At 37.5% G+C, this 24,998-nt stretch overlaps 3 protein-coding genes across 9 annotated transcripts; 2 read left to right on the top strand and 1 right to left on the bottom strand.

Moving 5' to 3' along the window:
• Positions 1-1,509: 1,509 nt before the first annotated feature.
• Positions 1,510-5,882, bottom strand: cenpo (centromere protein O). The gene is made up of 6 exons (XM_076978349.1): positions 5,714-5,882; positions 5,449-5,594; positions 5,210-5,342; positions 4,829-5,097; positions 4,494-4,656; positions 1,510-4,286 (listed from the first exon to the last, which is right to left on the bottom strand). The coding sequence occupies exons 1-6, from the start codon at positions 5,733-5,735 to the stop codon at positions 4,177-4,179; spliced, it is 843 nt and encodes a 280-aa protein (XP_076834464.1). The 5' UTR covers positions 5,736-5,882; the 3' UTR covers positions 1,510-4,176.
• Positions 5,883-5,919: 37 nt separating this feature from the next.
• Positions 5,920-11,549, top strand: slc5a6b (solute carrier family 5 member 6). 6 transcript variants are annotated; one of them, XM_076978344.1, is made up of 16 exons: positions 5,920-6,154; positions 6,861-7,126; positions 7,313-7,378; positions 7,455-7,506; positions 7,672-7,739; positions 7,846-8,000; positions 8,169-8,309; positions 8,406-8,535; positions 8,642-8,730; positions 9,068-9,180; positions 9,361-9,431; positions 9,594-9,680; positions 9,759-9,943; positions 10,802-10,908; positions 11,046-11,167; positions 11,268-11,549. In XM_076978344.1, exons 2-16 carry the CDS (start codon positions 6,914-6,916, stop codon positions 11,397-11,399), a joined length of 1,731 nt encoding a protein of 576 aa, XP_076834459.1. In that variant the 5' UTR covers positions 5,920-6,154; positions 6,861-6,913; the 3' UTR covers positions 11,400-11,549. The 6 variants fall into 6 exon arrangements, with proteins under 6 accessions (XP_076834459.1, XP_076834460.1, XP_076834458.1 ...); XM_076978345.1 differs by having other exon boundaries at positions 6,699-6,979; XM_076978343.1 differs by having other exon boundaries at positions 6,699-7,126.
• Positions 11,550-15,580: 4,031 nt separating this feature from the next.
• adgrf3a (adhesion G protein-coupled receptor F3a) lies at positions 15,581-23,802 on the top strand. 2 transcript variants are annotated; one of them, XM_076979040.1, is made up of 18 exons: positions 15,581-15,854; positions 16,748-16,814; positions 17,377-17,389; positions 17,503-17,637; positions 17,900-18,049; positions 18,175-18,278; positions 18,714-18,772; positions 18,940-19,064; positions 19,278-19,496; positions 19,648-19,878; positions 20,051-20,200; positions 20,747-20,934; positions 21,244-21,429; positions 21,557-22,879; positions 22,989-23,030; positions 23,222-23,257; positions 23,363-23,435; positions 23,537-23,802. In XM_076979040.1, exons 2-17 carry the CDS (start codon positions 16,764-16,766, stop codon positions 23,420-23,422), a joined length of 3,072 nt encoding a protein of 1,023 aa, XP_076835155.1. In that variant the 5' UTR covers positions 15,581-15,854; positions 16,748-16,763; the 3' UTR covers positions 23,423-23,435; positions 23,537-23,802. The 2 variants fall into 2 exon arrangements, with proteins under 2 accessions (XP_076835155.1, XP_076835156.1); XM_076979041.1 differs by lacking the exons at positions 15,581-15,854; positions 16,748-16,814; positions 17,377-17,389; ... (1 more) ...; positions 17,900-18,049; positions 18,175-18,278 and having other exon boundaries at positions 18,944-19,064.
• Positions 23,803-24,998: the final 1,196 nt, after the last annotated feature.

Genomic DNA, 24,998 nt, shown 5'->3' with positions numbered 1-24,998 from the left:
GTGTCTTTTATACTGTTAACGACTTCAAATAGGTGCCATTAATACAGGTAATGAGTGTGGGAAAGAGGAGCCTCTTAAAAAAGAAGTTACAGGTCTGTGACAGCCAGAAATCTTGCTTGTTTGTAGGTGACCAAATACTTATTTTCCACCATTATTTGCAAATAAATTCTTTAAAAGTCAGACAAAATGATTTTCTCAATTTTTTTTCACATTTTGTCTCTCATAGTTGAGGTCTACCTATGATGTCAATTACAGGCCTCTCATCTTTTTAAGTGGGAGAACTTGCACAATTGGTGACTGACTAAATATGGAGATGATTCCGTGCCTATTCGAAATGTAATCGCTACTAGGCAAAAATGGAAATGCAATCCACAAAATGCATTGCTTTTCCATACAAACATGCAGAATACGTGCCACAATGAAATGCAAAAGCACTATTACATTACATTTCAAAGCACTTTATCTCTTTTTTGAAAAACAATACACAAGAATTACTATTCAAAACCAAAACGCTGAATTTGTGCCAGAATTTAATATAATACAGCTCAAAATGTAATCACGGCACCGAGGTATTGCTTTTCACCGTACGGTATTTCTGACATAAATGTCTCCTTTAAATGAAATGATCACGAGATTGATTTAAACACTGATGTGATGAAAACATGCCACAATGAAAAGTAAAAGCTCCAGTGTGTGTGGATTTGTATTTAAAGAAAGAAACGCTGAATTCGTGCCAGAAGCCACCTTGAAATGCAATCGACTGAACGTCATTGTATTCCACTGTGTGTCTCTGCGAAGCTGTGTTCGTGCCAGAATGAAATCTAATCACTGTCCAATAGGAATGCTCGCCTGAATTTGGGGCGGGGCTTAGACTCCAGTCAGAAGCAATCGCTCATAGTTGGACTTGAAAGCAGCAGAAATGTCTTTTCACGACAGAATAAAAGAGGAAATAAACAGTCTAATTGGACAAATTGAGGCTGGTGCAGTTACAGACGACTACGTGCTTAACTTAATTAAGCTGAAGGTGCTGGACAATATTGAAAACGGACCTTGAAAGTGTCGTGCATGTGCTTGAATTCCACCTTGTAAAGGTGGATGAATCCTGCAAACAGCGCTGAAGAGCGGAACGCGACATCGACAAGCCACAGCGGAGCCCCCGTGATTCAATAGTATACGGCGCGAGACTGGGAGACTCTCTCACCATGGCTCTCTCATCCTGGCTGCACCGCGCTGGTGAAGTTCCGTTATAGTCTCGCGTGATAGGAATTTCTAAATAAAAGTAATAAATGCAAATTTACCGTTTCTACATAAATAACTACATATAACACTTATACCTTCACTCTTTGTATTTACGAAACATCCCATATGGCATTATAAGGATGTTTGCAAAGGATTTGAAAACTTCAATGCACATTAAACTTAATGTTTTGCAGATAAAATTCAGGTAGAAATACATGAAAACACACAAACAAAATATTTCCATTTAGAACTTTATTTTTGCAAAAGCCGCATGGCTTCCCCTCTTTAAACACTGTTCAATTTACAGTTTATTGGTATTCCCAATTTGTCAAGCATTGTTCATTGTTCCCATGCAAAGTTTACAATGCAGAGAACTTAACAGGCTATTCTTAAATGTTTTCCTCTCCATAAAGTAACTTTATGAACATATACACTGCCAATACAAGACTAGAATGTAAGATTCGTTTGTCTACAAAAACGAGGTATTTTAACTTACACTAAACGCTGGCGTCGGCCATCGTTTTGCACACGAACGAGCATGCGCGAGATCAGGAACGCGTTTGTGCCATGGCCAGGCAGCCACGCACACGCAGCCACGGGGAGGTGGTCTCTTTTCTCGAGCCGTACCCTCCTCCACAAACACAGCTTCGCAGAGACACACAGTGGAATACATTGACGTTCAGTCGATTGCATTTCAAGGTGGCTTCTGGCACGAATTCAGCGTTTCTTTCTTTAAATACAAATCCACACACACTGGAGCTTTTACTTTTCATTGTGGCATGTTTTCATCACATCAGTGTTTAAATCAATCTCGTGATCATTACATTTAAAGGAGACATTTAAGTCAGAAATACCGTACGGTGAAAAGCAATACCTCGGTGCTGTGATTACATTTCGAGCTGTATTATATTCAATTCTGGCACAAATTCAGCGTTTTGGTTTTGAATGGTAATTCTTGTGTATTGTTTTTCAATAAAGAGATAAAGTGCATGAAAATGTAATGTAATAGTGCTTTTGCATTTCATTGTGACACGTATTCTGCATGTTTGTATGGAAAAGCAATGCATTTTGTGGATTGCATTTCCATTTTTGCCTAGTAGTGATTACATTGTGAATAGGCACGGAATCATCTCCATAGACTAAATACTTATTTTCCCCACTGTATTAACTTTTCCTACGACTTTCCTGTGACATGCTGTAGGCTAGTAGCCACTCCTCCAGTTTAGGAATCACTCATTTGTAACAGGTTCAAATGGCCCAAGGTTGTGTGTATATAAAATGTAAATTTTAATCACTCTTGACAAACTTGTCTTTAATGGTTTTGTCTCATCTATATCTATCCATAAAGAGGGATGCGTCTGTGTCATTCTGGAGGATTCTGAAGTGTTTATGTACAATATTAGCCACTGTTTTATGTCCATTCAGATATTAACTGTGGTACCATAGCCTGCAACTGATGTAGTGTGCTATATGGAAACGTATTAACACACATTACACTAGAATTTTCCAACAAAAAAATTACACTAGAAAATTCCAAAGTATGTGCTTATCAAAGAAAAACACCAAGTAGCCTACATCAACCTCCGCGGTGACACAAAAGTGCCATGATAAATATATTTAACATTAAACATTAAAAAATGTGCCAGGGGAGTAGCTAAACACAATCAGTGTCGGTTCACTTCCATCTGACAAATGAATGCTCCAACAAACTGGTTAGACCGCATCACATTGTTTACAATATTGAAGTATCATAGCAGCAGTCACCCTATAGTCCTGTACAGCGTCTGAAACAAGGCAGGCAATTACACTGATAAAAAAAGATAAAAATTCAGGTATGTTACATTATTTATTAACAGATTAATGTATTTATCTACTGGTAAAATGTTTTTAAAATTTCCACTTTGACATACTGTATAAATTACAACACTAGCATCCAGCTAGCTTTTATGGCAAATCCCCTTTTCTGTTTTGTATATCAGGAAAATATGACATAATGAATACAAGGCCAAGCTTTAAACGACCCAAGTCTTTGTTTTACAAGGATGTACGGCTAATGAATCGCAAGGAAGACACTTATCTACGGTGGAAACTGGAAGAAATTCACAGAAAGTACAGATTAAGTCTCAAATTACTTTATCAAGAGAGAGAACTTATATTGATGGATCACAAAAAGTTGCTGCATTTGAGAGTCTGTGAACCTCACGCAACTATCAACAATACAATGCGAACTATATCAGAAGCACAAATTACAACAAATAACCTGCACAGTATTCGTCATTCAAGATCTGCACCTGTAGCTAGGGGAACACTGTCAGCTAAATCTCATTCATATGAAAGGGATCAGGAATCAGAAACAGGGTTCTCAAAATCAGCATCACCATCTGCCCTACCACAACCCGCCTACACCTCTCGAATGGCAGGGTTCAGAAGGAAGGCTTATAACATAGAACCATTTTCCATTCTCCAACTTAAAGAACTGGCGTTAATTGATAGCATTTATCAGAAAGAGCTCATGAGCCAAGAAGAACAAGAGAAACAAAATAAGGAAAGGCTGAAACAACTTCACAGAGAAAAGCTTCAACAGAAAATGCAGGTTTTCCTTAGGACTCTCGAAACACTTTGAGACTGCATGCGCACACACATAACTAATGAAGCATGTAAATATTCTGTCCCATCTCCCTGAACCTTTCTATTTTAGAGCCTCTTGGGACAAGTTACTATATAAATGCACAGCAACTATTTCAGGAAATGTTAGAACCCATTTCAATTTGCCTCATATCTGTGGACTCTTTTCTGTCTTGCTGTAACACCTCTAATGATTAACTCTTTTCCTGAGGCTTCAAGTGTAACAGGAGTTTAATGTTACACATTTTTAGGTTTTTTGTGTATATCAAAACACTAACATATTTTATTGAACAAACTACGTTGCCGTTTCATTCATGCGATGCTTCCCCTTTTCCTCATGGTTAAAAGAGCACTGTGGACTGGAAACTCCAGGAGCAACAACCGATTCTTCTTCCATTGCTCGGTTTCTAAAAGTGTCTTATCTATGCAAATTAAAAGAAATAAACAAACAGGAATATAAAAATGGTGACACTAGAGTGTAAATATTACTGCACCTAAATGCATTATTACATATTGTAGAATAAATAATGCATCTACAAGGGGTTGTGTTTTTTATTCCATGACAAAATGATAAACTTCATACATGATTGTTAAGTAGTTATATCGGAGTAATACATGGGAAATCTTACCTTCACTCTCAATGTTAACATGAGTGGGCAGGTGTCGGGTGAGGTCACCATACTTCAGTGTGCACAGAACAACCATTTCATTCTCCTCTTGGGTTTTGCACATGAGCATGAGAAAGCTGCACAGTTGATTTCTCTCCATCACTTTTACTGTAGCAACAAGCTCCTGTAGCCCAGCAAGTTAAAAAAAGAAAAGAAAATTTAATTAGTTATAAAACAATCACAGATGAAGTATATTAATCTGTTCGACTACAACTGTTGAGTAAATGCTTAAGGATTAATTCAGCATGAGGTCAAGGATTTATACCAAAAACCATGATTGACTGTATTCATAGTACCATGATGAGGGAAATTTGCTGTTTGCGGGCAGCTAAAGCATTGAGGTGAAGGCTTAAGGTTTGTGTGAAGGCTTTGAAGTCAGTCTGCAGATTCTTCTTGGCTAGCATTTCCAGTGGGATACATGGAGGGATGTTGTGACGACTGATCTGCACCGTGTGCGTGAGGTCCACCTCCATGTTATATGTCTTTACGTACACTCCTTCAAAGGCAGTGTGAAATGACAAACACACACTTTTGCCTTGTTTGCTCTCCATCAGGTCATACCCAGCTAAAAAAATGAATTCAGAATTACATAAGTAAGGAACACATGCACAATTTGTAATACAGGTCCATATTTCAAAATGTAACAGTACAGTGCAAGTTATTATTTTTTATTTTACCAATAAGGTATTGGGCAGATTGAAGGTCCTTTAGTTGCATATGCCTGGCCGTTAGCAGGGCTTTCTCATGTTGCAACAAGTCATCACTATGATTTTCCAATGGCATAGCTTGATCCAGTTTTTCTTTTAGATTCTAAAATTGCACGACCATAATAAATTCACAACACGTGTTTCGAAATAATGTCTGGTTGTACATCACTGATCTTCACTCTCAGCTAACTAATTAGCTAGCTACTCACCTTTATTGCCGCTGTTTCGACTCGAAGTAGGTCTCTTTTAGCACGAAGTGTTACTATAACAGTGCGAAGTTCCTCCAGACGATCCTGCTGGTGCCTCTGTGGTCCTGTTCCAGCTCTCTCCAACACCACCAGGTGGTCAAACACACCTGAGAGGTCACGCGCAACAACACTTGAGAAGTCACGCGCTAGCTAGCAAAGCCAAACTTTTGATTCATTTCCACCTAGACATATTATGGAGCCAACGTTATATGCTACGTGACAGTACCTTGTTGTCTCGCGTTTTCCATTTGATCAAACTTCTGTATTGTTTAGTAACTTGTCGTCAAATCTTCAAATCTGGCGCTTTCCACAACCATAACCCGGACGTGAGCGCATAGCTGCCGACGGCGTAAAACCAACGCAACACACTCAAGAGCGTCAGCACACAGTGCCATTTGCGCAGAAGCGACGCATACTGCACTTCAAGTACATTTACCGATTTATTAACTACAGGTCAGGATTGTGTCGCTCGTTAATGAACATGGACCCAGGTTGCAGAACTCTAAAGTCTATACATCAATTAGAAATATAATTTATATTCGGTCTCACCAACTAGAAAAGGGAGTCGACATTATTATCAAGCGCTTTACAGAATTTGCGCGCTCGTATTACAACGGCAGTCAAAGCAGCCAGCATTAACGAGTCTGGCTCTAATCACGGAGAGTTTGTAAGTTTATATTGGCTTAATAATATTACGTTAATATTTATTTGTAACTTTATATTTAACGAGCTAGCGTTAGCCGTGGCGCGTGTTTTCTTTGTGAATAAGTGGCGAGTGTGGGTGTAAAACCTACGACGTGCTTTTGTCAAATATTTGTAACTAAACGAGGAAGTGTTAAATCTGCACCATATCTTTAGTTATGCTACAGTAGTTGTAGAGATTATGTTGCCCTTTTGTTTACCGTAAAACGGTCATTTCAGCTGTTATACACGTGGAGTCTTCGGTCTATGTTATTAACACCTGACTTTAAAGTGGTGATAATTGTTCCTTTAATTCGAAGATGTTCGTGTAAATATCCACTTTAAAATGTATGCTATAGATGGAAGTTTTAGCCACAATGACTTTATATGTTGCAATAATTTTTTTTATTATTATTTTTTTATTATAATATTTTGTACTAATGTAATCTACAGATGTTTATTATGAAGCACTCATTACATTATATTATTATAATAACAGAATATAACAGTGTTTTTAACAACTCTTAAAGTTGCAGGTGCTCATCAGATCACATGGATGACAAAGCAAACCTGCTTCTAGAGTGAGAACTTGTTTCTCGACGCTACCGACATGAACTGCACCGAGCAGAAGTACTTTAGTACTATTGACTTTGTGCTATTTGCTCTCCTACTTGTGGCCTCCATGGCCATAGGACTATACTATGCCTTCTCGGGAGGACAGCAGAGAACCACAAGAGAATTCCTGATGGCTGACAAGAGCATGAAGTGCCTGCCTCTGTCCCTGTCTCTCATGGCCACCTTCCAGTCAGCGGTAGCTATAGTTGGCACACCAGCAGAGGTTTTTACCAGTGGCACACAGTACTGGTTTATAGGTTGCTCCTACATTCTGGGACTCCTTATCCCAGCCCACATTTTCATTCCAGTATTTTACAGACTGCATCTCACTAGTGCTTATCAGGTATTAATTGTCTAATCAATGTAAATATTTTATTATAGAAATATGGGTTTCCTATAGATTATAAATATGTGAACACAATATGAGCTTCTCCTAACAGTAAAAAAAATGTGTGCATCTCTGAAAACCATTAACAGATTATAAAAGTACCACAATTTCTAATCCATTTTTATCATTTCTGCATCTCAGTATCTGGAGCTGCGCTTCTGTAAAGCAGTGCGCATCTGTGGAACACTTACCTTTATTTTTCAGATGGTAAGTTCCAGTTTAGAAATGTATGGTGCCTACAGACAAACACTGATGTACTTCAGGTCCCTTCATTTCCATGCAGGTCATTTACATGGGTGTTGGCATATATACTCCTGCCCTTGCTCTTAATGCAGGTAAGGCTCTTTGGATTTAGTAGAAAAGTTATCGTATTATTAGTATACCAGACAAGGTCAAAAGGGCTATATAATATTGAGCATTTTTGTATTTTATTTATATAGTCCTTATTTCTAACACTGTACATCCTTACATAGTTTTGTGTCCTCAAATTCTACCTTTAGTTACTGGCTTTCACTTATGGGGAGCAGTATTAGCCACTGGACTAGTATGCACAATATACACAGCTTTGGTAAACAAAATGTTTATTATTCTCATGCTTTCTACATTTTTGTACTAGTGAAACCATGTTGATCTTTCCTTTCAGTTGTTTTTCGTGACGGATGTTTGTCTTGCAGGGAGGGCTGAAGGCAGTGATCTGGACAGATGTGTTTCAGACAGTGGTGATGTTCGCTGGGCAGCTGGCGGTCATCATAGTGGGTGTCCATCAGGCTGGTGGTCTCTCACACGTTTGGAGGAAAGTCACAGAGGGAAACCGCATCTCAGGTTTTGAGTAAGAAACTTTTCTTCATTCACAACAATGGTCAATGTAAACAAATGCTTGGCCAGTGTTTACCAGGAATTCTGGCTTGAATCGGTTTTCTAAACAATGTGTAGGATTTTGTATAATCGTTATCAATTATGTGATGGGTCATTTGACTGTGTCTCTGTATCCTTAAAGCCTAAATCCAGACCCCACCGTGAGGCACACGTTCTGGACGTTAGCGTTTGGTGGGGTATTTCTGATGCTGTCTCTTTATGGGGTGAACCAGACGCAGGTGCAGAGGTACCTCAGCTCACGCACAGAGAAAGAAGCTGTCATGTAAGTCTCCTTTAACCTGTAAATGCCATCCTCCATCTGGTTTTATTGGTTCTAAAACTAGTATCAAGCTCATATTAAAGGCCTTTACACTTGCAGGTCATGCTACATGGTGTTTCCCTGTCTTCAGATCGCGTTGGGTCTCAGCTGTGTAATGGGGCTTGTTATGTTTGCATGCTACAGTGACAACAGCCCTTTAGACAACCGCTACATCACCTCCAAAGACCAGGTCAGTACCACAGAATATAACACATGGATGCATTTCACTGTAAATACAATATCCATGTTCTACTTGTCATATGCCTATCATTCATTCATGTAATGTTCCACTGCAGATGGTTCTGTACTTCGTTATGGACATGTTGCAGGGCTTTCCTGGACTGCCTGGTTTGTTCGTTGCATGCTTGTTCAGTGCCTCTCTAAGGTATAACTAAGCTAATGCATTTGAAAGAAACTTTCTGTAGGACTTTAATATATCCGTATTGGTCAATTTCCTGGTTAATTTGTGGCCTTGATGACCCCTTATAGAGGAAAAAAGCATATATGAGAAGCTTGGCCATAAAAATATATTAGCAATTTTTTTCTAAACCAACTTTACTGGAAAGAATGAGTTTAACCTATTCAGTGGGATGCCTTAATTAAAAATACTGCTGTTCATGTGGTCATTAATTACAATATGCCACATGACCCCAACAAAAAAATAAATGTACAACAAGCGAATATATTTGCATTGATTTGTCAATGCCACTCTTTCTCTGAAGCACAATATCATCAGCTTTCAATTCATTGGCCACAGTAACAATGGAGGATCTGATCAAACCACATTATCCTTCTATGACGGAGACTCGAGCAGCTCAACTCGCCAAGATTCTTGGTGATATATATATCTCTATTGTTTATTTTATATTTTGATTATTTGTGATAAATATGAAGTTTTACACAGGAATTCGTTTTAAATACACTTTTCAGAGGGTCAAAAACTTAATAGATTAATTAATGAGCATTTATATCTTCTCTAGTGTGCACATAATATTTTGTTATATTTCCATTGTAGCCTTTGCATATGGTATTCTATGTCTTGCTATGGCCTATGCTGTCCATTTGATGAAGAGTTCAGTTTTGCAGGTAAGTGCTTTTTTGCCACTGATCATTAGATGTACAACTTTAACCTAATGAACTACCTTCTCCAATAAATAAACAACAAATAATGCACTAAAATATAATGAAACACATTTTAGTGATACAGCTTTCACTATGAATAACATATTCTATATTCCTCATTTCAAGGCAGCACTGAGTATCTTTGGGATGGTAGGAGGTCCCTTACTGGGTGTCTTCTGTCTAGGGATATTTTTCCCTTTGGCTAATAGTACTGTAAGTATGTCTGGCAGAATAACTTGTACTAACTAGTAAGCAGCCATGCAGAAATAAGTATCTTTGTTTTTCTTGTAGGGTGCTGTGACGGGGCTGGTTGCTGGCCTGGTCATGTCCTTTTGGATTGGTATTGGTGGATTTGTGACACAGATACCAAGCATCATCACTGTAAGGCCAGATAACTGCACTGATATGGCAGCAACAGGAAATGCCACCATGGCCACAGTGACTACTGCCATGGCTCCAATCACTGATGAAGCAAGGTAATCTGCAGACAAAAACCTGAGGCTCCCTGGGAACTTTACTGTTGAAATGTTGCAGTTTGATTACAGTGACAGAGACACAATGTTATTTAACAGTTGATGGGTGAGGGCTCATAAGATCCAGATTTTTGGGCAGGTTGTTACCAGTTTTGCACTCAGCTTTTGAGCATCCTTCTGCTCCCTTAAGTTCTGCAACCAGTCTCAGTGGGATTAATTCTATGCAAGCTGTTGCTTTGTGCCTTTCATGTAATGGCTTATAAGGATTGCTGGTCATACTTGGTTACATAGCAAGCTGTTGATTGCCATAGATCCAATACACACCGTTTTTCAATTGGATACATTCCTGTAGTGCATAATTATAACAGATAATTAATCTGAGCCAGTGTCGGGAGTGTGCATTAAGAGGACACTAAACCAATGGATTGGATTTTTATTATTGGGTCCCTGAATTAAGGATTTCCAGATTAAATGGCCTGGACATTATTCCTTTTTTAATATTGAATAACAACAAAGAGGTGTTGGACATTATAAAAGTAAAGCCAAACACGCTGGAATTAAAGACTTGAAGTGCAGGCTATAACTTTGAATGTGGTCTTGGGTGCAGTATGTCTGAGCAATGTGTTCAATTACCAGGTGTGGGCAGGTGTGTGTGCACATGCGCGTGCCTGATGCACCAGTTTCCTACATGAGGTAGTGGGAAAAGAATAGTAATGAGCAAGTCTAGCAGAAAATGCACTGCCTTTTCTGCATAAAATTATATTAACCTGTCTACAATTTTTACAGTAATGTAGAGTGTGCATTTTTTTGTTGTTTGATGGGAAACTGCCTAACTGTTTTTCTGTATTTTTTTGTTTACAGTAAACCTGTGGGCTTACATGCTCTCTATTCACTTTCATACATGTGGTACAGTGCATTCGGTTCCTCTGCTGTGATTCTTATTGGACTTGTTGTTAGCCTCGTCACAGGTGTGTTAAATTCATTTGTAGAGGTCCATACATTTCAAAACAAAACTTCTACATATTAATTTACTTTTAGTTCAAACCTTTATGTACATTAGCAGTGGAATAAAAAAAAAAGTCCCCGAACACGTTTGCTTTATTAGGTCCAATGAAAGAAGGAGAGTTGTCTGCAGGAACTGTCTATCCACTGATGGACAAGGCACAGGACTTCATGCAAAAGCTAGTGAAGTCCAAACCGTGTCGCGGCTCCTCTGCTGAACAGAGGGTAAAATGGAGAAATTATTGCATTGTAGCAATAATACACAGTGGCATGCATTGTTCTGTGTTGCAAGTAGCGATTGCATTGACTATTTCTGTCTTTCCAGCAAATTGGTACGTGCCAGGAACAAGGGAATGGTCCTGTTGGTACAGAGAGAAACACTAGAAATGAGGAGGAGAGAGAGACCTTTCTGCCATTATCCCAAGTTTCTTATTTGGAGCAGGAAACGTCAGTATGACGTATGAGTATACAATCAGAGCTATTATGTCTCTTGTACAGAGGGATTAAGCGGTATTGATTTTCTGATGGTATGAATGTATGTGGACAATTCTGCAGTATTGTGGTACTGTATTAAAATTGCATTGTGAATAAAACTGATTTTGCAAGATTTTGAATTTCATTTTCAATTGATAAGCGGAGATCCCAGACTGTCCCAGATGGAACAACTTGTTTCACAGCCGTCTTCAATAGCATAAGCCTCTCATCAACGTGAAAAATTAGAAAGGAAGATGATACTCCAGTGGGCAAAAAAAAACTACACAGGTGAGTCAGAAGCCCTTGCTCATGTTTAGGAACGTTTGATGGACAAACTAAATGATGTGGGGAAAAAAGTAAATATGTTACATCATCTGAGGAATGCAGTCGAAATTTTGCTCTGGTATTTGATTGCATAGCGCTCTGGAACGTGATCCATCGTTGTTATGCTGTGTCTTCTGGAATTTCCCAATAAGCACCAACAACACAGATTAATGGGAAACATTTTACAGGTTGCAAACTTAAGCAATATGTAAGGGACCGTTGGTATTCTTTGTGAGCTAACCATGTTCTTACAGTTCTAATTGGAGACTTATGAGTAAGTAAGAAACTGGGCCCAATGCAGCAAAAGCAGGTGTAGTTGATTAATCAAACGTGTCTCTTACTGACAAATGGTGATGTCAATAATTGTGCAGTTTGTACAGAGCAGACATCCTGTCTGTGACTTTGAAATGGAAGCTGATGAATCTAAGAATCCCATACCTCGGTCTAGAAGACCAAATGAAACATTTTCTACTGTGTTCCTCAATATATCTTGTCGGATTACGTCTGCTGTTTTTTTCGTGCCAAAGAAATTAAATGAATCAGTTAAAATCTTTTCAAAACACTGTTGCTGTGTTACCAAACCGCTAAATAAATAAAAAATGAATTTAAAACCAACACAGGTTGAAATTTTGAATCTTAAGAATAAATGCTAGACAGTTACTTGATTATAAGTCATTATGATATACACATATGCCATATGTATATAGCTACTGGTCTCATTGTGTTCACATAATTATTATAGATAATAATAGATTATATAGATTCTGGTCATGGTTCTGGGCAAAGTTTTGGTGAAAGGAGGCATGATTGTAGACAGTTTCCTTGGTAAAATGATGACTGCCAATGTTTTTTACAGTGTGATATACAGTTGTGATCAAATTTATTCAACCCCCACTGAAATAAAGTGTTTTGGCCAGTTTGACATTGATTTTGATCATTTCAGTCATCTTATTTACAATTATATCAGAGGCACTTATAAATTAGACAAACATAACATAATATTTATGATGGAATAACCACAAATGTCTTTACTGTGCTCACATCATTATCAGTTTTATTCAACCCCCTAGTGACATTATTTTTTAGTACTTAGTACAACATCCTTTTCCAGTTATGACAGCTTTCAAGCGTGAAGCATAGCTTGACACAAGTGTCTTGCAGCGACCTATGGGTATCTTAGCCCATTCTTCATGGGCAAAAGCCTCCAGTTCAGTCACATTCTTAGGCTTGCGCACTGCAACTGCCTTCTTTAGGTCCCACCAGAGGTTCTCAATTGGATTTAAGTCTGGTGATTGCGATGGCCACTCTAGAATGTTCCAGCCTTTCATGTTCAACCATGCTCTAGTGGACTTGGAAGTGTGCTTCGGATCATTGTCCTGTTGGAAGGTCCAACGTCTCCCAAGCCGCAGGTTTGTGACTGACTCCATCACATTTTCCTCCAAGATCTCCTGGTACTGAAGGGAATTCATGGTACCCTGCACACGTTGAAGCTTTCCTGTACCATTAGAAGCAAAACAGCCCCAAAGCATAATTGACCCCCCGCCATGCTTCACAGTAGGCAAGGTGTTCTTTTGTTCATAAGCCTGGTTCTTCCTTCTCCAAACATAGCGCTGGTCCATTGTCCCAAACAGTTCTAATTTAGTTTCATCTGACCACAGTACACTGTTCCAAAACCTTTGTGGCTTGTCCACATGACTTTTGGCATACTGCAGTCGACTTTTCTTGTTCTTTGGAGTCAGCAAGGGGGTGCGTCTGGGCGTTCTGGCATGGAGGTCTTCGTTATGCAGTGCGCGCCTTATTGTCTGAGCTGAAACTTCAGTGCCCACATCTGACAGGTCTTTTTTCAGTTCCTTAGCAGTCACGCGGGGATTTTTCTCCACATTACGCTTCAGGTAGCGCACAGCAGTCGCGGTCAGGATCTTCTTTCTGCCACGACCAGGTAACGTTTCCACTGTGCCCTTTAACTTGAACTTGCGAATGATACTTCCGATAGTGTCTCTTGGAATATTTAACAACTTCGCAATCTTTTTATATCCATTGCCATTCTTGTGAAGAGCAATAACCTCTTCTCTTGTCTTCTGGGACCATTCTCTTGCCTTCACCATGCTTGGAAACACACCAGTAGATGTCTAGAAGGAGCTGAGTATCACAGTCCTTTTAAATCTGCCTAATTGGTGCTTGATTGCTGCTCGTTGACATCCACAGATGTTTTCAATACCTGATGGAAAACACTGGAATGAACCTCTGTTCTTAGGAGTGGTAGTCGTAAAGGGGCTGAATAATTGTGTCAATGAAGAAATCACAAAAAGGCCATTTAATACTTTATGACAAAAAAAATTGATGCTATCTTAGTTGCATTTAGTTCTTTAACAAGTCCTTGTAAGATTTCATTATGAACACGATTACAAATGTGCACTGAATTCCATAAAACCCTTCGCAGCATTGGGGGTTGAATAAATTTGATCACAACTGTATTCTGTTGTATCCTTCCAGTTATTAATCTGGCTTAGGGGAAGCCAAGTATAAAAAAACCAAAAACTCAGATATGGTGACATAAGCTAAACAAATACCAGTAAACAAACTGTAAAGGACTGTTGCGAGAGCATCAAGCAATAAAAATCAGGAAGTAGATATAAATAATGTGACTTGCAAATGCAGCCACCAACCTGTAGATACAGAAGTTCATATCTTTATTAAATATGAAAGATTAAAGAACAGATTCTGAAAACTGTACTTGATGTGGTGGATTGACAAGTCAAACTTATAATGTACAGTGAAAAGAAAAACATGGGCAGATTCCTTTGGTTCAGTGAAGTATAACTCCACAATGTTCAGAAGGTCTGTAGGAGCTTTAGCTTTAGACTGCGCATTAGAAAACCGAAGTAAGAAACGACTATCTCTGTGTTATGTGTGTGAAGCTACATTGGAGCATCAGTTTTTGTTGTGTTTCAAGCAGTAAAAGCATCTCTTCTGACCCTGGCATTTATTCTGTGGCACTTGAAGTCTCCAAACCCCATCTTTAAAGTGCTGGGTGAAGGATGTTATGATACCTCTTGAAAAAGCAATATATAGTGAAGGAGGGTCTTGACAAAGGTTTATTGCAACTTGGTCTCCCTTATGTCTCCATAGGTTCTACATTTTAATTCGGTTTTTTAACTCCAATTTCTCTAAATGGATTTACAAATGTCTTAGTTTATCTAACTTAGAATGTCAGACACTTTGCTTTATCTCTTCCACTTTGTGTGTGTGTGTTTGTGTGTGTGTGTGAGAGAGAGAGAGAGAGAGAGCGCATCAGTCGGTATGGATAAGGGGATGGGATTGTTCTAGAGATCAATTGTTTTATTTCTTTTTTTTCGTTTTAGTGTTTGGAGCCTAAATGTTGCAATAACCTTCAAAATTAAATATCGTTTTGGTGCCTTTCATTTAAGTATATGAACCACTTATTGTCCATTTGAGTTTATGACATACAGATACATTAACACTGCAGAGCTTAGCAACTTATGTGATGTGATGTATGGATGAAAGAATATAGCTCGTTACATTTTGGGATACATGATTGGAGTATTTCGGTTAGAGTGAACTGTCTATATATAAATGTGTGTTGATATAGTAGAACACATTTCTAGAAGGGTAAAGTTTGTTTGCAATGCAAACTAATAATCAGATGATTTGCTGAAGGCTATGGAGGACATTTTTGGAAGTCAAATTCAGGGAACATGACTTTACTGTTACATGATTACAGGACCTTGTTGTTATGTGTAATGCAAATAGGTTTATTGGCAATAAACCTCCTCTGTATTCTGTGTAGAGCATGTTTGGGGAAGTAATAACTGTATTTGCCTTCCAGAGCAGAGTGCAGCTAGCCTACCACACTGAGAATACTGTTAAATGTAATAAGAGATGAATAGTCAGTCAGCAGACATAAAATCATAGAGGCTGGGTTCATTACTTCTGGGTTCATGAAGTAATGCTAGAAACTGAGGAATTTTATATTGAAGATTTGATACTTGGATCCAGTGGTGTAGGTTTTTACCATTGTGAGGAGGGGGGTTCTTGTGAAAGCCAATGTAGTTCTGGATTCTTTTTTAAGAAGAAAACGATTCTTTAAATAACGGTAAGGCCATATTTAAAATTTATTCAGCATTTTTAGATTTCCTGTTCTGGTCAATACAGCATTACGCTGATGGAACCAACATATTATTAAGCATTTGCAAACATTGCTTTAAAGTAAAAAGTATGAGCATGGCAGTACCTTTAAAAAGAGATTTGGAAAATATTTGGTATTGGGATTCTGGTTTTGTGCTTGATTTTGAAACCAGCTTAGTGATACAAAATCATGCAAAAACATTTACATTCTGTGAGTAAAAAACCCTCCTGCACTTCAGAAAGGACTTTAGAATCCTTACCATGGGTTAGTGTGGAGAAGCTGTTTGTACTTTACAGTAAGCCAACAAGCTGATAAGGGATACTTAGTTAACCTATAAATTAAAAATAATTTTTCTGTGTTTTGGTTTCCAAAAGAATACTCTGATTTAACTTTCCTGGCTTGGTCTCACCATGCATAAAATAAAATATTCAGAAACATATGTATTTACTTAGCATTGCAGTATTTAATATAAATTAGAAACAGTTTGAAGTCTTAGAACCTATTCAAGCCATTTGATAATTCTGCCTGGAAGTGTCTTTAACCTGTTCAAGATGCAGACTAAAGTTATAATAGATAACAAGGTTGTGTATTTCACTTTAAAAATAAATATTTCATTCGATAAAATACCGAAGTCACCAAAAAGCTTCTGAATAAAAGATTGGCAAAGGAAGTAAATATAATTCATTAGGTAAACAATATTGCACTTATAAAAACTGGGTCTCAGAAGGTTCCCTCAATCCATTAGCATGTGGTTGCAGTGCATATAGAATGCTGATTAAAGATGATATGTAAAATTTCATTATGCTATTCGTGCTGGGCATGTATTCTCTCATCAATGACTGTGCTCATCTCTGTCTCAGACACTGAAACCTAAAAATGAAATTCTGTATAGAGTTGACCCTCCTCGTACTGGGATTGCTTTTCAAGGTTGGTTTATCTTTCTTTCCAGAATGATCTCTTTGAGAGTTAGAGTTTGATTATCTCATGAAAGCTTGCTCAGTGTTGAAGATGATAATCAAAGAATCAAGATTACTTTGATTGGAAAAATGTTCAAATAAAAAAATAAACCAAAATAAATAAGGAATGATCATAGGAAGGATAACCACCAGAAACCTAGGAATGTTTTCACATAGTGAGGAGCCAGTCATATTGAATTATTATAGAGTATTACTGTTTTTTTTTACCTTAAGCTTTCATTATGTTTGGAATATTTTCACTTTTTGTGTGAACATCCACTCACCTTTTTTGCTAACAGTGGTATAACAGCAGTAGTTTGTGTAGCTGGGCCAGCGTTATACATTTGGTGTACTCAGGTCCATAGTGAATATCTGAATCCAAACTGAAGGGCTACATATAATACCACATAACATGTATTTATTATCCACTGATTTTAATATCTGATCAATATTTTTCATATGTGGATGTCATTGCTGATTTTCATGAGCTGATCCTAATGTTCCTACTATGTGACATTTGTTTTTATTTTTAGGCTTCTTCTTCAGGTAACTACTTTTTCTAACCATTACTATTATATAGCACAAAAGAACATTAAAATATACAATGAAGGAAGGAATGCTTTGAAGGAATGCTTTCATGTTGTTGTGTTGTCTTCTAGAGAATTCAACAAAAGTGTACTATGTTGAACTTCAAATAGAGAGTAGTGCATATGACAATTTCACTTACCTGCTTTCAACGATTCCAAACCTGCCTGTCAATGACTCAGTATTAAAAACCATCAATGTTACAACAGGTAATTACATGACCAGGATCAAAAAGATCACAAAATAAAGAAACGAAAAGTACAGCATCCTTTTGAATCAAGTTAAAAATGTCTGATCACATACAATATATGTACATTGTTTCTTTTATTAAATTACAAACACATTGACAGACATTGACATTTTCCAGATACCTGATTAATTCTGATCATAATCGTAAAGTCATAATAATCGCTGCAGTCCACTGCTTCATCGTGCTAACATGCTGTGATGTATTTGTCCCTCCAACTGTAGACTGTGATGTAGACACTGGTACTTGTAACTGCACAGAGTATAACAGCTGGAGTGATGCTGTGTGCCAGAACTACTCATCATGCTGCCATCAACCACACTGCACTTTTAATGCTCACAACCCTACTGCTATGTGTCTCTCTGCCAAAAGAGGTAATAAACTCAGCAACTAGAGAAAGGGTTTGCTTTTCATTTGTGTATCCTAAATACCATTCATGCTTGTAGGTAGTTACATTTATAAAAATGATAAAAAACTGTCTTCATCTGTCTTTCTCCAGTTTCTATCAAAGGATCAATGACTCTAAATGAGTCATTTTCTAAATGGTATTATGACAAGAAAAGTAAAGAATATGAAACCCTTAAAAAAAATTACACTCAACAGGTGTGTATTGTGCTACAGACAAATTGTTATATGACTTAGAGTGTCTGACATAGAATCTTTTCCCAATTTTACTATTGTAATATTGTAATATTGTAAATTCTTTATTTTGTTCATTGATTAAACCTCACATCTCTACTGCACTTCCTCACTCAGCTGAGTCTTTGAGGGGAAATGTTACAAGATTTAAATGTTAACCCAAAGCTCACAAATGCATTTCATCCAGGGAACAAACACATGTATAACCATCATCTATTCTTTCATCTCTTCATGATTTCACAGAAACAATAACACTTCTTAAATCCCTGAGTTACATTCAGAAAATCTGTTAGATTCACCTTTTTACATCGAGCCTTTCATCATTGAATTTTCAAACAAAGAACAAAGTGGTTTATATTTCATACACTATGACAAACTATAATATTTTATTTCTTTTAGCTGGAATCTTGTTTCAGTTCTCTGGAATGGTTTGACTCATTGAGCATCACTGGATTCAGGTAATCCTGATAACATCCAGTCCTTGAAATTTGCCTATATGTTTTTTCTTCATTAAAAATAACATTAAAAAATAACTGATCCTTGACCACATAGATACTACCATGTCTTTTGTACAGCCTTCAATGTTATGGAAATAAAAGCTTTATTTGTAAATCTTTTTTTGAAGACAGGGTAGTGTCATTGTCGATTTTGAGATGAAGATAATGAGTTCAGTTAGTGTGACTGCTCTTGAAAAGGTAGTTGCAGATGCAGCAACAACTCTCAAAGGCACCTTTATCATTGAAACAACAGGTAACTTTGAACTTTAATTTGTATTTTCACCATTTTTACTGGTACAATAAACCTTTAGGACACTGTGAATATTTTTCTCAGAAATTTAGGGTGGTGGAATTTAAACTGTTTATTAATGTGATAATGATAATTGCAAAGTTTAACCTAAGGGTTCATGCAGAATTTTCAACAAAGTGTGAGAACTGCCACACCTCATTGTGTTTTTTTCTATAGGACTTGTAAATATCAACACCGACCAGTCCAATGTAACAGTTCCATATGGCAGTTCTGTTACCATAACTTGTCATCCACCAGAACCATTAGGAATTGGTAGTTGGACCTTTCAACAAAACTGGAACACAGCAGTAATCACCAATGGGACTGAAGCTACAATTATTCAAGGATATGTACACTCAATGGTCTCCATTAGCAAAGTTTCAGAAGTATGGAAAGGTCTGTTTCTGGTGGTTGGATTGATTACTGTGAAGTCACAGCAAGATTATACATTAAAATTTAATGTATAAATTTGTCATTGCTCATTGACAGGTCAATTAATCTTAATTATCACATTAGCTAATTCAGCACTCTGTTCCTTTGAATACAGGAACGTTTACTTGTCGGTACAAGTCAAAAAATTCTACCTTCATCACACATACAGCCAATATCTTTTTGGATGTAGCACTTCTTCCACAAATCACCATCACCAGCTGGCCTCCTTGCCCGAGTTGTAGAGGGGGTGTATCACCGGTGTCTGTATTAGTTAAGTGCATTATTTTTAACCAGACAGAAGAATATACTGTTCATTGGACATCAGCCACCCCAGACACACCAAACGGTAAGCTTTGTGAATGAACGATAAGTACATTGTGCAGACATACCTTGTTGGTCAAATGTCAAGAGTTCAGATAACACTTCAGAATAAATGTTTAATATATTAGCAATGTATTTCTTGTAGTGTATAATGAGCACTACTGCATTTATATTTAGTATGTTTTATTCCCCTACAGGAACTCCTATACCGAATGGTCAAATCTCATATCAAGCCACAGCACAAATCTTTTGTGATCAAAAGTCTCAAACAATCGATGTGGAATGCAATTTCCTTAACAGACTAAATCAGACACAGAACAACAGTATAACAATTCCCATCATTTATGGTAAGTTTTTAATGGAATGTCAACACTAATATAACATAATTAATACAAACATTTATCTACATGCATGTTTTGTAAGAGGTGAAAGCTCATTTTTAAAAAGGTAGCATTAACTTTACTATGTTTACACTAATGTTTAACTAGATTTGCTTTGGCCAGAAACACAGGATTATCGATGTGCGTCTATACGTCTATCCATCTGTGTTTGTGAGTGTCAGTTATTTGTAGCACCTGTCGCTTGTCTTGTTAACATTGTGTTGCACCCATGTCTCGTTTATGTTTGTGTAGGCTACTCATCAGAGATTTAAAGGCTCATCATGATAGCTTGGTGTTCTTGGGCACCCCCTTGTGGCTGCGTAATCCGAGTATGCCTTGGGCCAGCTCTGTTGTCAGTTCTTGTTGACTCTCATCTCGTTGCTTATGTGCATGTTCCGTGTTGTTCATGTTTTGGCTAATAAAAGCATAATCCTGCTCTCGCCTTGACGTCCTGCTGGCGCCTCTCAACGTGTCAATGGCATCACATAAGTTTACAATATTATTGATTTTCAGATGATTCACTTATTTGCAAAGGAGAAAACAGTTGGCCAGATGTAAAAGCTTCATATACTGTCACACAATTATGTGAGGGTGCTAGAGTTGGAGTAGAAACCAGAGCCTGTTCGGCCCAAGGTTCATGGTACCCTGAAATCAGTCAGTGTGTGAACACAGACCTACACGATCTTCTAAATGATGCTAAGGTATCAATCTTTTTAAATGTTTTTTTAATTTATAGGTAACCATTAACTAATAATAAAAAACCCATTTTGACCATGGTTTCTCAAGCTTTCAAAAGTTAGTCTGGTCAAACATTCAGTTGCATGTTCTGAGGAGCAATACCTACCAAGAGTAAAGATACTCTTCTTATTGTTATTGGTACACTTACATGCACAAATGGTGGATAGCCAGACTGAAGCACATGAAACAAAACTTGTCTTACAAAGTGTAACAGAGAACCTCCTGTTCCCCATAACCCTGAAACATTTCTTCCTCTTAACAATAACTGACAGAATCTCCAGAGAGGACAAGGAATTGTTGAATCAAACGCAGATCTGATTTTCAGTCGTTTGAGGCAATCAACTGAAAATTCCATCTTCAATACACATGCAAATATTAATGCATCTGTGGAGGTTATGGGAACCATGACCAATGCTTCTACCTCCCAGAACTCTACATGGAGCACCACTGTCTTCCCTGTAAGAAATTGCTGTTCTTTGCAAACTTAATCAATGATGTTTTAGTAATATAATACAATTACAGACTCTTGTAAATCATATTGTAATCACAATAAAAAATATTGTCATTATCTTTTGTTCCTTCTAGGATGTTGTGAAAAGTTCCAGCAATCTTCTGAATGACAGTCTACTACAATACTGGAAGTACAATCAGAGTGATTACAGTTTGGCTGTTAATTTTTTGAGCTCTTTTGAAGGAGTCATAAAACGATCAAAAATGAATTCATCAGCAATTGTTAATGTACAGCAAGAAAATGTGCAAATAGTAATATGTAACCAAACTTATTCAAATAAACCATGTAATACAGAATTCAACGCCAGCATCACGGAAGCATCCAACACAGTGATACAAACAGGGTTCAAGAATCTAAACTACAGTTTACCTTTTGCTTTTAATAATGTAAATGTCAATACAAATAATATTATTTTGTCAGTCATTTCTCTGAATAATGAAACTACACAAGTCACAATGTCATTCGCAGTACAGAGACTACCAAATTACAAAATGTACTGTGTGTATTTGAACGAGAGTACATCACAGTGGTCTGATGATGGGTGTAGATGGGGTGGTGCAGATTTTCCGAATGTCTGTCATTGCATCCATAACAGTGCATTTACAATTCTAATGTCCAAAGCCCCTATACATCTACTGTATGAGGATGAATTAACCAATGCTGGTTTAGGCTTCTCTATCAGTTCGCTTGCTCTGTGTTTAGTAATCGAGTGTGTGGTATGGAATACTGTAGTAAAGTCAAGCATTTCCCACTTCAGACACACTGTATTAGTCAATATTATGTTTTCCTTGTTGATAGCAAACTGCTGTTTTCTAACTGCATCTTCTAAATTTCAATCCCGTGAAAACTGGTGTTTAGTTCTTACAGTGATACAGCATTTCTGCTTGTTGGCTATGTTTTTCTGGACATTATGTCTGAGTATGGGGCTCTTGCACCAATTAATATTTGTTTTTGTTAACTTGAGAAAGAAAGTGTATTTGGGATTGTCTTTTTCTCTTGGCTATGTGTGTCCTTTAATTATAGTAACAATCACCATCATATCTCATAACAATGGTGCTCCTGGCTTATACTACGATACCCAAACATGCTGGTTAATACATAAAAATATATTACAGGGGTCAATCTATTCCTTTATTATTCCTGTTGGTATAATTGTGATTGTGAATATGTTCACCATGGTTGTGGTTATTAGCAGGATCCTAAAACCGACTGTATCAGAGGGAAAAACTCACGATGAAAAGGAAGTTGCAAGAAGTATTGTTAAAACTGTTGTCTTCCTAACCCCTACCCTTGGAATTACATGGGTCCTTGGGCTATTTGTGATAATAGTCGACCTAACAACCTCACCTCTTGCTCAGATTGTGAATTATAGTTTTATCATCTTCAATTCATTTCAGGTATGACATTTTAATTATATATTGTTTTCTTGATAAAAGTTCTCATTTTGAGAATTGTGTAGCTGTAAACAAACACATAAGAGCAATCTCTAACCTCATTTGCATGCAGGGCTTCTTTATATTGCTCTCGGGATGTCTTGGGGAGAAAAGGGTGAGTTATTGTTTACATATACAATTTAAATATACAAATGTGTTTGGAGGTTTATACATAAACACAGTTCTCCTTTTTTCAATAAGTAATCATTGTTGGCATTTCTATCTTGAGATCTGAACAAAACAGGTTGCCACAAATGGTCAGTTGTCATAAGTGACACATGCAAATTACTCTTATTTTCTCCAAAGGTTCGAGATGCACTGCTCAATCATTTTAAACAACAGGTAAACCAGACAATAGATTCAATTAACCTTTTTATTTTTATAAGGTAGACTACATTTAAGGCAATTTACCTGAATAATTTAAATTAATTTATTGCATGATTTCAGCAATCTGCACACTACAAAAGTGAGACCTCATCAAAGAGATCAGCAATTAAAAATAAATAACCAGTTTGAGAAGGTAACATTCATCATTTTGATCTTCTGAATATAGATACACTAAACTTTTGGAACAATTTACATTTTAAAATCTACGTAATGCTGTTTTTTCCCCTCATCTAGATGTGGATGGCTGGTGCATGTTACTTTACATGAAATATAAAATATAATATAAATATACAATATATAATATAAAGCTCCTTTGTCAGAAGACCTGAAGTTTCTTATATGCAGTAAAAATTGGAATGCTTACATGTTTGTCAGTAGTAGCACAAAAATTCTGAACTGGTATATCTTCTGTTTATTCCTCTTTATTGCTTTTGTAAGTTAAAAATAAATGGAGTGCCCAATTATTTGAATTATGTATTGAAAAAGCATTGAATGTGTGTTGTTATTAAATGGATTATTACTGGAATGTAATAACTTTCCTGGCTAATTAATTAATACATTTCACATTGCGAGGAGAAGCCGAGAGAGAGGTGCAAACATAGAACATTAATTAAATGTGACGAGAGATACAAAGACCATCAACTGACGGCAAGACACGAAGGTTTAAATATACACGTTGATGAAAGGTAAACAAGATACAGCTGAAACAAGGCAGCAACGAGGGGGAGTTATGTGCTGTACCGTTACAATACCACTCCCCTCCACACCTCTTGAGGGCGCTGCTCATCCCAGGCTGCCCGAGGGACAGATGTGGTGGATCTCGGCAGTGGTAGGTCCAAGCCAGTGGCAACTGGTCAAGCCAGCAGTGTCCTCATAATCCCAGCCCAGAGACACGTCTGTGATACCAGCAGGTTCACTCCACTCCTCTCTCCATGGCTCCGGGTATGTCGTGGAGTGGCACAATTATTATACACAATTAGAGCACAGCTTAATACTGTATGATACTGCATGAGGTGTCATTGGGACAAATGGTCTTAACCAAACTGCCATACTGAATAGAAGGAATCTGGACTTTGGTCATTTTCCAATGCAGAAAAAATAATCTGTTGTTCTGTGAGTAAAACCACAAAGTTTTCAATTTTTGCTAACTGCACATAAAAAGGCAATTGGCATGTGAAACACGCACTTAAGATTAAGTTGCCATTTGTCAATTGTGATTGTGATTAGCATTTTCCCATCTGTGCAGTGAGAACTCACAGGGGGGTTGTGGTGCACACATGCCCAGAGTGGTGGGCAGCCCTAGCCCAGCACCCAGGGAGCAGTTGAGGTTTGGTGCTTTGCACAAGGGCACTTCAGTCATGGCCTCAGGCCTGGGAATCTAACCCATTACCCTCACAATACTGACCATCAATCACCAGACCATCTGTGACTTACACACAACACTGTATCTGAACCATTTGGAATGTCCCAACCGATATTAATAACAGTTGGACTCCTGATTCATAGAGTTTTTTGAAGTCACACTAATTGGTATGGCTCACAATTTCTGACTCTTCTGGCTCTGTATCGATCTGTGATACCGTCTGAAAGACCATATGGTTATTTCCATGAGATATATACCATTGAGAATTTAATTTGAGATATCTGATATCTGATAATCTGAGACATAATCATAAACTGAGCCAGAGCTTGCAGC

The sequence above is a fragment of the Brachyhypopomus gauderio genome, chromosome 17, assembly GCF_052324685.1.
Source record: "Brachyhypopomus gauderio isolate BG-103 chromosome 17, BGAUD_0.2, whole genome shotgun sequence".
Taxonomy (NCBI): domain Eukaryota; kingdom Metazoa; phylum Chordata; class Actinopteri; order Gymnotiformes; family Hypopomidae; genus Brachyhypopomus; species Brachyhypopomus gauderio.
The sequence above is the reverse complement of the archived record's forward strand: the minus strand, read 5'-3'. Positions and strand labels throughout refer to the sequence as shown.